At 39.8% G+C, this 16,070-nt stretch overlaps 1 protein-coding gene across 2 annotated transcripts in view; it reads right to left on the reverse strand.

Annotated features, from left to right (window-relative positions):
• Snap29 (Synaptosomal-associated protein 29kDa) overlaps window positions 1-16,070 on the reverse strand; it is a 131,218-nt gene that overhangs the window by 14,496 nt on the left and 100,652 nt on the right. For both annotated transcript variants that reach the window (XM_068372512.1, XM_068372511.1), the window contains exon 6: window positions 5,605-5,715. In XM_068372512.1, coding sequence (XP_068228613.1) covers window positions 5,605-5,715 — 111 coding nt within the window. The remainder of the gene's footprint in view (window positions 1-5,604; window positions 5,716-16,070) is intronic.

Here is a 16,070-nt window from a genome sequence, read left to right on the forward strand (position 1 = left end):
GGAACGTAATCGGGAGCCGACGAAAGCGTCCAATGTCCAGTTAGGATAGGCTATGTAGGATGCCAAAGCTCTCTCATCACACAGGGAACAGAAAATGTACAAGGCCATACGCTCGTTACACCTGGCTACCAGGATAGCCCAGGAGCTGACACAAAGCCACGGGTTTAAGGACTGACTTGGGGGGAGGGGGTTAATAACATGGAGCCTTAGTAACCACATGGGTGCTATAAACCCACTCCCCATGCCAAAGAGGTTTTGTTGCTAGGACACCTTTCTTCATGACTAAGGCTAGCCTTCCTGGACTGCTTTGGCCTCTTTTTCTTCTTGTTCTTCTTCATCTTAAAAGAAGAATCAGAATAGGAAGAGGACGAAAAAGAATGCACACATTTCTTCCCCATCCTAACTTTTATCCCATTCTCTGCAAGCAGTGGAGTAGAGGTCTGAGCAATCACCAATGATAACAAAGGTGCTACTATGATGGGATGAGCCATACAGATTGATCCAACAGGAACAACACTGGGGATTGGATCACTGTCACAAGGAAGAGGGGAGGCACATTTATATGATCTTACGACACAGTAACAGGCATGGTCACAGTCACAGAGGGAACGGAACAGGGGTTACAGGCCCCGGACCCCCTGGCACAAGGGTAGGGATACAACGAATAGGGGAGGGGGTGGCTAACAAAGCGGCGCCAGGGGTAAGAGTGAATGGGATAACTCCGAGTACCGGAGCAACATACACATTCGGCCCTGGAGCCAGGCTTGACATGACCCGGTCCGGGGCTTTTCCTGCCAGCATAGATGTCACTCTATGACCTTAAAAGTCCTTTTTGGCTTGAGGGGGGCCAACAAGGGACAACACGATTACTGACACATGGGGCACCACGCCTTTCCCCACCGTCATTACTACAGGAGACACTGGCACTGGGGATACCGGGGTAAAGGTAGCCTTAGCTACCTACTCCCTCAACAAAGTTATGGAGGGCCTACCTAAAAACCTAACCTAAGGAAGCCCATGGCTTCCTTAGGTCAAACTCATTGTCAGCAATCTGCACGGAGACAGGAGAAGAGCTTCCAACCTCCAATGGGGTGCGGCAAACACTGGGGAAGCCCCACACACTACCAGAACCTGAAAAGCCTGCTTATGTAGATCTGAGGGCTCCTTGATCCCGACGTACTCCCGGGGAACCGAACCACAGGCATGTGAACAGGGGCGGTGGCACCAGAAGCAACCATCGAGGAAGTGGAAGAAGCAAAAGAATTTGTTGTCTTCATGGGCGTTGCCAAGACAGACACTGGCAAAGGCTTAGCTCTCTTCCTCCCCATCAGGGCGATGCTGTTATGATTAGCGGGCTGTGGCACGGTATAACACGCAGGCTTGCTATCGGGTTAATGACTCTGATCCCGTCTAACCCATAGCTACCTGATTCAGGGGCGATAAGATAACTGGCCAACCCGCTTTGTTTTGGTTCTGGGCAAGGGGATCCAACAAGTGATAGGTACTTCAGGTAAGATTTCTTTTTATAAGCATTAAATTACTAAATGATTGAGGATCATAATGAGATTATGAAAATATAATACAAGCAAATTATAAAAAATTACTTATTTGGTAAAGAAAAATAAATAAACTATCCTGCACCTCAATCCATTCTATGATAAAACTGCACATTATCAAATACTGAAAATAATGAAATTTGTTATGAAAACATTAACACATTTTTAAAATCACAAATTCTTTTGTAAAATAAGCACCTGGAAACAAAATACATTGAAAAGGGTAGTCTACGTTTACTTCTTACATGAGCACAAGTTTATCTATACAGTACCTTTTAAGAAATGGAAAAAACGAAGATCAATCTTTGTTTTCTACTTCTGAATCAAAGTCTGGATGACAACTCTACCACAAACATATTAATCACCTATGTACTTTTCACTGAGCAACCACAGACAAGGCATTCCCAACCTGTCATTTAACTACCTAATTAAATTATTTCAACAGCTTGCGCTGAAAATACAGTATCCTAGTTAAAGGACGATGGTTTGTATTTTGTATAGGAATAGACTCGAAATATGATGGATCCTCAACATCCAGATATCTTTTAATTATAATGTCTTTTCAACAGTATACAACTCATTTAAAATTCTATGGGTATTTCTTAATAGAAAATTTACTTTTTAGAAACACATCCTTCCAGTCTCTTTCTTCTTCAATTGAACAAAGAGAAATGGCCTATTGAGAAAGTCTTTCAAGATTTTAGGTGGGTAATCAGTTTATCCTGGGGAAATGTTTAAATTCTTTCATTCTACAATCCGCCCATGCCCTTCGCAATTTCGCTCATTCGTGACACAGAGAACCGTGTAACCTATCAAATAAAAAATCACATATTCGCGAGAAGTACTTTCATGGTTTGATAATTTCAAACAGCTCGTGTTCCTTTTCAATCAGCTTGCTTTGCGCCACTTCGCTCTCCACCCAGCAGTACATTCCAGCTCACGCTGCCTCTGCCTTTTTTGCATTTCTCTCTTCGTGTGTGCATCTTCAACTTCGTTCATTTTTTAGCAGAATCATGATTGCATGTAAAAAAGTTATGCATTTGTATGCAGTAGTGCATATTTCGGGACATTTGTTTATATTTATGGGGTAATGTACTCTAGATGTGTGATTCCCTACAGTACTATGCAATAGATGATTCATCAAAGGTTGCATCATGCTTCAAGACTGCAGCGTAGAACACTTCGTTCGAAAATGGTTAGTGGTCTTTGTATAAAATATGTACACTTAGTTAATCTTAAATGCAATATCCTTGTATATATTTTGTAGAGTAGAAAATTACAGTAAGGTATTGTATTTTTCATTAAATATACTGTACATAAATTACTAAATGTTTTGTACTGTACTCTGCAATATGTAAATGTAGGCTACATGTGCAGTGAGTTGTCAAACAGTACAAGTCGTCTGAACGAAAACAGCACTCATAATACAGTTGAGCTGTACTGTAGTGATAGTATTGTACTTATATTACAATAATATACACTACAGTATCATCAAGTCTTATGTTACATATGAACAACAGTGTTTTGTTGTTATAAGCGTCACAATGACTACTGTAGTGTTACGTACTGTACTATAGATTTACTGTGTCCAGTACATCGTGTACACTTGTGCACATGTACTGTACACTTACTAAAATACTTCTATACAATTACATAATACTTATACTGTGATAGAAATCAAGTAAAAACAATATAAGGCACAACTTAGCGTCTTAATCGACTGCATGTAGGCAATAGGCAGTGACTTGGTAGTATAAGGAGTTACCTCACCCTAGGGCAGCAAGATTTCACTAATTCTCTCTCTTCACGCCTGTCTCTGTTACCTAGCCCCCCCGAACAGCGAGGGCTGACTGTATCATGTTCTGAGTATTGTTCTCCTGTCTGGTCTCCAGCTGCTGACGCTCATGTTAATTTGTTGGATAAAAAACTTGCGCTTTATCAAATTCCTTTTCACTGATCAAGATATCAAACTTTGGCATTGGCATTCTGTTAGCTCTTAGTGCATGTTGCATAAGATCTTTTAAAATTCTAACCCTATACTGCCTGAATTCAAGTCTATTTTCAGTTGATTATAACAGCCTTCCTTTCTCCATCATAAGACTCTGTATTACTGTACATAGTATTCAAGAAGTTTTATTCCACCTGTGACCAGTGTGTGGAATTATCCTAATTTGGCAGTTAAATCGGTTGAACAGTAATTCAAACTGGTTTTAAATTATTTTCTGTTGGATAGGCAGATATAAAACTCATTTCCTCGTCTATACATAATTTACATATTTTAATGTTAAGGATCATCCATCCATCCATATACCAAGGCACTTCCCCCAATTTTGGGGGGTAGCTGACATCAACAATGAAACAAAACAAAACAAAAACAAAGAAGGGGACCTCTTCTCTCTACGTTCCTCCAGCCTAACCAGGGACTCAGCCGAGTTCAGCTGGTACTGCTAGGGTGCCACAGCCCAACCTCCCACATTATCCACCACAGATGAAGCTTCATAATGCTGAATCCCCTACTGCTGCTACCTCCGCGGTCATCTAAGGCACCGGAGGAAGCAGCAGGGCCTACCGGAACTGCGTCACAATCGCTCGCCATTCATTCCTATTTCTAGCACGCTCTCTTGCCTCTCTCACATCTATCCTCCTATCACCCAGAGCTTTCTTCACACCATCCATCCACCCAAACCTTGGCCTTCCTCTTGTACTTCTCCCATCAACTCTTGCATTCATCACCTTCTTTAGCAGACAGCCATTTTCCATTCTCTCAACATGGCCAAACCACCTCAACACATTCATATCCACTCTAGCCGCTAACTCATTTCTAACACCCGTTCTCACCCTCACCACTTCGTTCCTAGCCCTATCTACTCGAGATACACCAGCCATACTCCTTAGACACTTCATGTCAAACACATTCAATTTCTGTCTCTCCATCACTTTCATTCCCCACAACTCCGATCCATACATCACAGTTGGTACAATCACTTTCTCATATAGAACTCTCTTTACATTCATGCCCAACCCTCTATTTTTTACTACTCCCTTAACTGCCCCCAACACTTTGCAACCTTCATTCACTCTCTGACGTACATCTGCTTCCACTCCACCATTTGCTGCAACAACAGACCCCAAGTACTTGAACTGATCCACCTCCTCAAGTAACTCTCCATTCAACATGACATTCAACCTTGCACCACCTTCCCTTCTCGTACATCTCATAACCTTACTCTTACCCACATTAACTCTCAACTTCCTTCTCTCACACACCCTTCCAAATTCTGTCACCAGTCAGTCAAGCTTCTCTTCTGTGTCTGCTACCAGTACAGTATCATCCGCAAACAACAACTGATTTACCTCCCATTCATGATCCTTCTCGTCTACCAGTTTTAATCCTCGTCCAAGCACTCGAGCATTCACCTCTCTCACCACTCCATCAACATACAAGTTAAACAACCACGGCGACATCACACATCCCTGTCTCAGCCCCACTCTCACCGGAAACCAATCGCTCACTTCATTTCCTATTCTAACACATGCTTTACTACCTTTGTAGAAACTTTTCACTGCTTGCAACAACCTTCCACCAACTCCATATAACCTCATCACATTCCACATTGCTTCCCTATCAACTCTATCATATGCTTTCTCCAGATCCATAAACGCAACATACACCTCCTTAACTTTTGCTAAATATTTCTCGCATATCTGCCTAACTGTAAAAATCTGATTCATACAACCCCTACCTCTTCTAATATTTATAGCTTATTTTTCACTATGATTTCACAATCATAGGTAATTTATTCATTATTTCTCTATTTCCTTTCTGCACTGAGCTGCTTTCCCTTTTAGAGTCCTTGGGCTTGTAACATCTTGCTTTTCCAACTAGGGTTGTAGCTTGCTAAATAATAACAAAAATTAATCCTTGAAATAAAAGTAGATTCATAACGTTACCTTGCTGTGGTATAGCAATCAATGTACTGTACTTCAATTATTCAATTAAAGTAGTACAAACTTAAGACAGAAGTTATATCTTTATTTATAAGCTTACCTAAATCTGAATCGAGCTGTTCATTAACTTTTCTTGCATTTGCTCGGAAATCATTCATATTTCTAATCTCCACATCATCTTCTTCTTCTTCAAGGCCCTTTAAACGCAATGCTGAAAAAAAGTAAAAAGATTACTAAGTAAACAGGTTTAAAATTTAATCATAAATAAAGTACACTAATGTACAATGTACAGTATACAGTACAGTACCGTATGTCAACCTGATAATGTGTGACAAAGTGTGCTTTTGGGAAATATGATAATTATCATGAAGGATTTTTGGTCTAAAAATGTAGTAAATAAAATGCCTATTCAAGAGTTACATCATGACACCATAGTATTCTATTGTAGTTGGAAACTACACTGTCTTTTCTGACAATATCTCTCCATTAAAAGAATACTAAACTTCAACTAAACATGATCAGAAATATCTAACCATTAGTTCCCTGAAAATTATTCACCAAGAACAGTTAGGATCCCAAACTATCAAGGACATTCTTTAAAAAAGTCATTGCTGTTTGGGTAAGCTTCACCACTAGGTACCAGTACATTTCTTTTGAATCATAAATATGAGGGAATATATGTACAGTACTGTACATATTAAATGATTGTCGCTAAACTTACTTTCAGAGTTTTGGTATGGAATGGAATGATGGTAATAAGCTTAAATGCTTAAATTATTATACAATACCTAACTTGAATCAAGGATGTTTAAGAGTGAGTTAAAAACATTATTTTGAATTCAATATGCAAAATACACAAAACAACACTACAGTATATACAATGGAATGTATACTGTACAGTACAACAATATATACGGTAGTAGTATCTTGGTTTATGAGTAACTTTGCATATTAGCAAATTGAGATTCGAGCATATAAATTCAAGTTGAATTACAAGTATTGGTTCTTCGTAAAAAATTTTTTTCATTATCATTTTTTTATAGGGGAGGGGACAGACGAAAGGGGTTTGGCATTTTGTAGAAGGGGAAATGGTCAACAGCTTTTCAAGAAGGAAGATGAAAAAGGCCAGTGTCAGGGTAATTATGATCTTAGGTTCAGAAAAAACGTGCCTGTACCTGTATTATGCCAGCTCACAAGACTAACTGAAAATATACAGAGGCCTCTTATCGAATGGGTACACTGGCAAGCAGGATTATAGCATTTGCAGTGAATACTCCACAATGCCATAGCCTCTTCCCAGTGTGTCAAGTTGGGAAGAGCCACGAACTGCATGGTGTCGATACAGCCATCCATAAAGATGCTTAAAACAGCACATACACATACATCATACATGCTCTATCATACCAGTATGAAAAATGAAGCGGACAACACTTCCCACCACAAGCTACCACATGAGACCTAGAGGGAGCATTGCCATGTAATCACTCTCTTGTTATTTCCATGCCATTGAAATTGTCAATCATTTGTATTTTTCAATATGAATAATTTTGTATTAATTTCTGATGTTGTTCAATAATTAGAATTACAAGCCTTTAGAAATTAATGTATGTGTTTATCTATGGACATACGGAATGCATTGAGAGAATATCATTTATTTCTTGGGAAACAATTTTAGTTTGTGAGCATTATAGTTTGCGAGCTTGCTCCCAAACGAATTAATCTCAAACCGATGCTACTGTATGAAAAAAATATGGTAACAGTAGCTATAGCTACCATTTCTGGGCTCGACCTGTGTCGCTACATGAAATTCTCCTTATAGCACCATTTCTAAGGCATGGAATGCCAGGAATAAACCCAGCTCACTCACTCTAATTGAGTGTCGGTATAGTAACTGGGGCGTGTTAGAACCACAACCAGAGGTCCCTCATCAGTTAGTCCTCTCCTTCCTCAATATACCCCGATACTACAAGGTGCCGTTCTACATCCAACTACTGCCCTCTACTACCACTAACCCCCCCCCCTCCCACGCTTCTTCTCTCATTCCTTTCTGGCACCAGTGAGATTCAGACGTGTTGTTTTCATAGCTTTGTGTTTGTGTTTTTGAAGATGTCAGACGTTTTGGAGATCCCTGCTCCCAAGTTTAGTATTATGATTGTCTGTTTTCATAATTCTAGGTAGCGACACACGTTAAATTAATAATTTTGTTAATTTTAGTCTCAGACGCTTTGTATGAGGCCTTCCCTTACGGGTATATTTGGCAGCCATTTTGGTGTCGCTACCTCCTGATCTCTTTGTTAGGTGCGACTTTCAATTTCTGGGGCGGCCTGTGACAGCCGGTGAGAAAGGTCCTTCCTTATACCTTTCCTAATATAAATCTTCCAAATATACTAGAGAAAGATAAAAGCATGGAATGCAGAGGTTACAACCCTCGCGCGAACACCTTCTAGGTGTCGTGTATTAAACAAAGGCGTGTGAAAAACAACTATTCACAGGTTGTCTTCCATTTAGATAATCCCTTCATCAATGGGGAGGGCCGCGACCGGCCCTAGAGAACACAGTTGAACTCCCCAACGACACCTACCACGCGCGCCCTCTAGGTCATCCTTCTGAAATTGGATTTGCAACAAGTCGAGTTTTTTTTGGGCACAGTGTTTTTTCGAAGAGTTTCTCGTTATTTCAACATGACTGACGTTGTTACTTCACCTCTTCCCAGAAATAGATTTTTCCTTCGTCAAAATCCCTTTAGTTCCTCATACTAATTGTGGTCTCATTTAGTTGTTTCTAGACATCTTATGCAGTGATTTGGCATGGTTATTGACATTTATTTAGGCTAGTTTGACGTTGTTAGTTAGCCTACCCGACCGAGCAGTACGCGGCTTCGGACGGTAGCCTACCCCGTGAGCTTCCCCTTCGATATATCTATTTTATATCTTAGTTAGCTTGTTCATTTTGAGTATTTTACGGGGAATCGGAACACAATTTTACTTTATTTAGGGACTACCTGACCAGGTCGGTGTTTTACCCGATTTTGGAGGGCTAGTTATTGATTAGAGCAGTGTAGTTAGGCTATACTTTCCTTTTATGCCGTGTTCCTCTCCCTTCCCCCCCCCTTTTTTTACTCACTTATGTCGTTATAGCCTATTTAATTGTATATCACGTCTGCCACATAATTATTATTATTATTATTATTGTTTTTTCTTTATCTGCATGCTTTTGCGGGAAGCCATATGCCTACCACCTCATCGGGTATTTCCTTTGTGTTTCGGAGGGTAGTCCCAACCCCCCGACCACAGTGATCACCTGATTCGAGCCAGTCTCTCTCCTTGGGTGTCCTCTCCCCCTACAGGCCTTTCGCCACTCCCTACATCGGGTAGTAGGCTTGAGGCACTTGCTTTTATAGAAAACGGGAAGTCACCCGAGGTGGAGGCTGGCTCATACGCTCCGTGCGTCGACGCGGGTAGCACTCTCTCCTTGTCTCGTCATGGTTGGCCACCAGATGCGCGGGACTGAGCATGCCTCTTGCCTCGTACCTTTCCCCCCCCCCATTTCCCTAGTACTTCATCCTTGTTATCCTTCCGTTCCGGGAGGGCTGGGATAATTTGAGAATCTTATCTATAAAATAGTAGCTATGATTCTTTGATCGGATTCAGATATTCTACTCTGTTCTGATCCCTTAATTTATCCAATATTTGTTTACGAACTTTTAAGGATGGTTGGTCCAGGAAGAGGGGCTTAGACGGAGCTTATTGTTTACTGGATTTATAATATATCTACAATGGCATTTGTTTTTTTGCGCCAGATTTACGCATGTATTCCGGCGCTATATTGGTAACTCTATACTCTTTTTCTGTCTTGTCATTAAAGTTTTAGTTCATTTTGTTATGTTTATATTTCTAATGTAATGCTTCATGCATCCCGGGGCCTATGGATTCTAGATGGTTGTTCCTGGTCCGCTCGTCCCTTACCTTGCTTACACTTCCCACTCCGGTGGGTGTTCCGAATGCTCAGAAAGTTCATGATAAATTTCTTTCTCCGGGCCTGGCGGACTGGTTCACAGTTAATTCAACCATCGTTTCCGAGCGCTCCGAATATTTATGATTACATTTTATTGACTAACATTACATGACGGAAGGATGGAAACTATATATAGAGTACCATTACATATTGTTTGTGTCCTTAAGCACGCATGCTTTTCCGCCAAGCCTACGCAGCGGATTTTATTTTCTAAAAATATTTCGCCGGGTTTCCCGGCGCAAGTTAATTTAATACTCAAAAACCAAATTATCTTACAGGTGGTACGCTGTCAGGAGACAGCATGCACTGCTGTGTTGCAGCAATCTTGCGGGCATGAGGTTTGCCGTTCCCATGCCAGGTGTGCGGTCCAGGTGGCCAATCTTTTGGTCTGGCATGCGGATGGATGTGAGCTTTGTTACGCTCTGGTCTCTGACCTTACGGGTGACTCGGTATGTACTATATTCTTTCCCCTATTGCTACTTATTGTCTATTTGAGAATAATTTTGGTACATGTTACAAATTTGGTATGGAATTTTCTCCTTTGTTGTAGGAAATAGTTATTGTACATACCGGTATTCGAGTATTAATGATTTTCTTTACCAAAATCCCTTTTATGGTTTGCGTTCTAAATGGGAATGTCTCTTTCAGATCTCTCCCGCCATCAAGAGCGCTTCTCTTGCGACCCTCAAGACCTGGTTGGTGGCTTTGGCCGGAATGTAAAGGCAAAGCAGCCATATATTTTGGCGGAGATGTGCTCCCTCCTCTATCCCAACGCCAAGATGTCGGCAGCGGTAACATCAGATGTGGCTGCTCCAATCATCGCCAGGATTCATGAGGAAACTCAAGCCTTCCCTGAAGATTTGGAGGACATAAGCGAAGATGTTTTAGGGGATGTCGCTGCTATTAGTTTAGATGTGGAACCTATGGTCATCGACTCGACCGGTCAAGGTAGGGTGGTAAGTGAGGCAGGTAGCGTCCGGTCTACGGTTCCTTTTCTTAGTCCGGTGCATTCTATTTCTTCTTCTGTCTCTTCTTTCCCAGGATTTACTGGAAATGTCATGGCTGGGGACAAGTCATGTTCAGTAGTCCCTAAAATAAAGCACGTGAAGAAGACTTTACCCAAAGCTCACAAGCCTTCCAAAATACTCAAATCTCTCCCCACCAGACTATCCTCAGTTTCTAAGCGACTGACAGCCTCAGTAAAGGTTCATCCGCCAACCCAGGACTTGAGAGCTAGGAGCTCGAAGGCTAAGTCGCCGGGACTGGATTTTGATTCTGTGACCTTTTCGAGCAAGCTCATGGAGCAGATGGGGAATATCGTTCAATCCCAGATTGGCCCTTTTTATCACTATATGTGTATCTAAGATCCCCTTTATGTTTCTTAGAATAAGCACAAAACACAGAACCAATCAAAATCTTGAAGTGGTGCTAGATGAGTTGGAATGAACACTTCTATTTATCATCAATAGAAAAGCTGTTAGCTAAAGATCGGGCTTACCAGTATCTACATTTGTCCAGCTGCATAGGATTCCAACAGCTATAACCCAAGGGAGGGGATGAAGAGAGAAAAAGGGACCAGGCACTCACACTTTTGACATAGAATTATGTTGTAATCGTTATCTTAAATGTGATATATTTAGTTGTGTAAAGGAGCTAGGGTTGCTAAACCACATGCTGAGCAGCAATCACAGGTCTGAGAGAAAACATGTCTAAAGAACTAAGAGCATTCTTGCAAATACAGTAATGAGCAGTTAAGTTGGTATGATGCTACCATACTCCAGCACCTAAAACTTGAGCCACAAAGAGATTTTTCTGGAACCCAAGAGTAGCACCAACTCTGATATCAAGGGCGAGTAACTTGACTTGTTCTAATGCGCTGGGGAATCTAGGGCATGATGCTCTGTTAATAGTCTCCTGCCGCCAAAAGAAGTTTCTATTTTTGGTGACTACAAAAACAGGAAAGTCTGTCCCGATAAGGAGAAAGTCAGGACTCAAGTCTGCCAATATCGGCCAGTTGTCTAGACACCAGATCAGGCAAATTCTGTTGGTATTGAGTGAATACCTGGGGGCAGTGGCCAGCCCAAAGTAAATAACTGAATTGAAAGACTTTGCTCCCTAGGGCAGAGTATATACACTTTCCTCAAGAACGATTTATAGGGATTCGAAAGTATGCATCACTGAAATTAAGTGAGATCATAAAGTCGTTCTTCTTTACTGTATATCTGACCATGCTGGGTGTCTCCATTTTAAACTGAGTTTGGTGGATGAACTCATTCGGGGCTGCTGATGGGTCTACTACAGGTCTCTTAAACCGGGTCTACTACAGGTCTCTTAAACCCTGAGGCCTTCTCGACCAAAAACAGCTGGTTGAAGAAGCCCGGAGACCGATCTTAACCCTGGATAGGTACGCTCCTCGGACACCCCTTTAAGGGTATACTCGGACGCGAACGACCCCGACGCCAAAAAAAATTCTTGAAAAATCAGTTTTTGCAGTAACCTCCTTTTTTCTTTTGCCAAAAAAAAACTTCAATGAATGCTTAAAACAACTGTAAAGATAAATACTACTCATCTGCAGAAAATCTATTTATTATAAATATTTTAAAAAATTAAGTAGAAAAAAAAAAGACCTGACATAAAAATTCATAAAAAAAAAGTTTATACATATATACACAAATCCTTTTAGGAATTGATTTTTGAATGTTTAGGACACATCTTGATGTATTTTGGATGAAGTCAGACCCATGGAGGTGAAGATCTGAAATGAGAAAAAAAAAGGTAACTTTTTTTGGCCAAAAAAATTTGTCCAAATTTCATGAATTTTTTTGGGTACCCAAATGAAATAGGAAGTGGCTAATTTTTTAGGGAATAAACATATGTTATCCTAAAATAGAAATATGTAAAAAAATCTTCATTATTTTGTAAATTACATTTATATCAGGGGCCATATCTAAAGGTAATTTTTTGAGTACTTAGAAATTTCGTAAAAAAATACATATATTTAATATATAATATGATATTTATGCAGGTAAAAATATACCAAAATATCACAAATTCTATAGGGAACAAGAATATATATAGATAGGGCAACTTACGCTTCGGATATGTCCACAAAATGGCCGCCAACCACACTGACTCAGACTCCCTAATCTGCCACTTGAAATGTAGGAAGGGTATGTCAATTTCAAGGTGTTATTTACTAATCTAATTATTATTGGATATGCATAAAAATTGTATGGTGGGTTGCTGGATAATTGTCGATTATTTTACGACAATAAAATTAAAATTCTGACCCAAAAAAATTTTTTTGAAGGGAAATAAAATCAAAAAAAAAATGTAAAATATAATATTTTAGCTAAAAAAATTTGATGATATTCAATCAAAAAAGAAGTAAACAAAATTTTCCGACAAATAAACATCTAGAGGAATCATTACTCTGTGATAGTTCCTTAGTACGTAGTAATTTTGAAAGAATTTGGAAAAAACGAAAAAATGGCAATCACCGGAAAATCGAACACATACCTATATATACGCCATATCTGGCTAAAAAAAAAGATAGGCATGGGTAGCCAGATCATCTAGAAACACTTTCCAACACTATAAAAATATAAGTTTTGTGACACTACTTGCCAATTCCTTACGGTAACATGACTAAGCAAAAAAATGCAAAACAAATAAAAAGGGGCACTCGCGGAAAAATGGCTAACATTCTAATATACGGCATTTCAGAAAAAAAAAATTCAGCCACGTACTAGGCAAACCATCAAGGCACATTTTCCGACAAATAAACATCTAAATGAATCATTACTCTGTGATAGTTCCTTAGTACGTAGTAATTTTGAAAGAAATGGGAAAAAACGAAAAAATGGCAATCACAGGAAAATCGAACACATACCTATATATACGCCATATCTGGCTAAAAAAAAAAGATAGGCATGGGTAGCCAGATCATCTAGAAACACTTTCCAACACTATAAAATTATAAGTTTTGCGACACTACTTGCCAATTCCTTACGGTAACATGACTAAGCAAAAAAATGCAAAACAAATAAAAAGGGGAACTCGTGGAAAAATGGCCATTCTAATATACGACATTTCAGAAAAAAAAAATTTCAGCCACGTGCTAGGCAAACCATCAAGGCATATTTTCCGACAAATAAACATATAAATGAATCATTACTCTGTGATAGTTCCTTAGTACATAGTAATTTTGAAAGAAATGGGAAAAAACGAAAAAATGGCAATCACAGGAAAATCGAACACATACTTATATATACGCCATATCTGGCTAAAAAAAAAAATAGGCATGGGTAGCCAGATCATCTAGAAACACTTTCCAACACTATAAAAATATAAGTTTTGCGACACTACTTTCCAATTCCTTACGGTAACATGACTAAGCAAAAAAATGCAAAACAAATAAAAAGGGGCACTCGCGGAAAAATGCCCAACATTCTAATATACGGCATCTCAGATAAAAAAAAAGACATGCACGTGTTAGCCCAACCATCAAGGCACACTTTCTAACACATAAACATGAAAAAAAAATCAATAATATACGGCAATTCCTTACTACGTAGTAAATTCTTACAAATATTGAAAAAAAAACAGAAATTGGCAACCGCAGTTAAATACCCAATATACCAATAACTACGTCGTATCTGACAAAAACAAAATCACGCATGGGTAGCCAGATCATCTAGACACACTTTCCAACACTAAAAAAGCAAAAGTTTTACGACACTATTTGGCAATATCTTACGGAAAAGTGACTTGGCAAAAAAATGAAAAAAAATGAAAAAGGGGCACTCGCGGTAAAATGCCCGACATTCTAATATACGGCATCTCAGATAAAAAAAAAGACATGCACGTGTTAGCCCAACCATCAAGGCACACTTTCTAACACATAAACATGAAAAAAAAATGAATATACGGCAATTCCTTACTACGTAGTAATTTTTACAAATATTGAAAAAAAAACAGAAATTGGTAACCGCAGTTAAATACCCAATATACCAATAACTACGTCGTATCTGACAAAAACAAAGTCACGCATGGGTAGCCAGATCATCTAGACACACTTTCCAACACTAAACAAGCAAAAGTTTTACGACACTATTTGGCAATATCTTACGGAAAAATGACTTGGCAAAAAAATGAAAAAAAATGAAAAAGGGGCACTCGCGGTAAAATGGTCCTCGTGGTGATGAACGACATTTTAACTAAAAAAAAAATCATGCACATGGTAGCCAAACAATCCACCAAGACTTTCCACAACTGATAACCTATACAAGTTGCACCATTCTACGACAATTTCATAATACGTAATAACTTTGATAATTATGCAAATTACCTTAGAAGGGTAAACTCGGTCGCGCTCGACCCCGATGCGTCTCAGAAATCGGGGAAGGAGTACAGCTACAGCAATGCACATCTGGACACTACTAGAGCGTGTAGGGGAGACACCTCCTGCAGGTCGATCACCCACAAATTCAGTCACGGGGGTGAGTCACGTGAGAAAAACCTGTTTTTTTTTGACGCTCGGGGTCGCGAACGACCCATCGTACCTATCCAGGGTTAAACTTTTTTTTTTTGTTCCAATGTGATAGAAGAACTATGTTCTCAGAGCCGGAACGAGAGGAGGAGGGGAACTAGTTAACGGGAGGCAGTAACCAAAACAAAGAACGTCCTCCACTGTCCACTGCTCTGCCCCCCTGAAATTGTCACCTCATCCATCTCAATCAGGCATCCCACCACTGATGGTGGCTGAGTGGAGGAATTGCCAGCTAGCGTGACTGATGGCCTCACCTACTTTCCAATTATGGTTTCAAGCCCTTTGTTGGAGAAACAGCTGACCAGAATCAGTAGGGTTCAGCAATGCACTTCTGAGGCCACTCCTATTTGACTCTGGTCTAGGAGAGGAAAATGACCTGGAAAGGTTGTTCAAGGAGGAAGAATGTGATCTCCTAAACGATACCACTTGGTGGAGAAGCAAATCTTGATGTGACTTCTACTTCTCCGCTGTCAGCTCTACCTGCTTCCAGGGAAACAGGGAAGGTCCTTTGAGTGATAAGTTTCTTCGCTTCAGTACCTCTCTCTGATCTTCTTGTCTCGCAAACTTGGAGGCAATCGTGTCTCTCTTCTTTAGAATCCGTTTGGGCCACTGGTTAAGATAAAAATATTTCAAAGGTCAAGTTTGAGGAAATGCCAATAACATGTCTGTGTTATTCGTGGCTGGAATCAAAGTGACTGTCCAGTGTACTGGCAAGAGGGCAGGGCTTCCCCACCACCAGCCAGTAATTACCAGCTACTGCTGACACCCAATCTTTAATGTTTGCATACTGTATTTCACACAAGCAAAATGTTAGCAAATTTTGTTTGTCACGAGAGGGGATTCCACCGACATGATTTTATCATATATACCATAAACACTCACTATTTTTCCAGCTTTTGATAGTAAAAATAGTGTGAAAAAAAAATACTATGTAAATAAAGAGAAACCTGCCAAGTTATAAAAGAAACTTCTAAAAGCTCAAGAAATCTATTGAAGAACTT

This window comes from Palaemon carinicauda, chromosome 4 (genome assembly GCF_036898095.1).
Source record: "Palaemon carinicauda isolate YSFRI2023 chromosome 4, ASM3689809v2, whole genome shotgun sequence".
Classification (NCBI taxonomy): domain Eukaryota; kingdom Metazoa; phylum Arthropoda; class Malacostraca; order Decapoda; family Palaemonidae; genus Palaemon; species Palaemon carinicauda.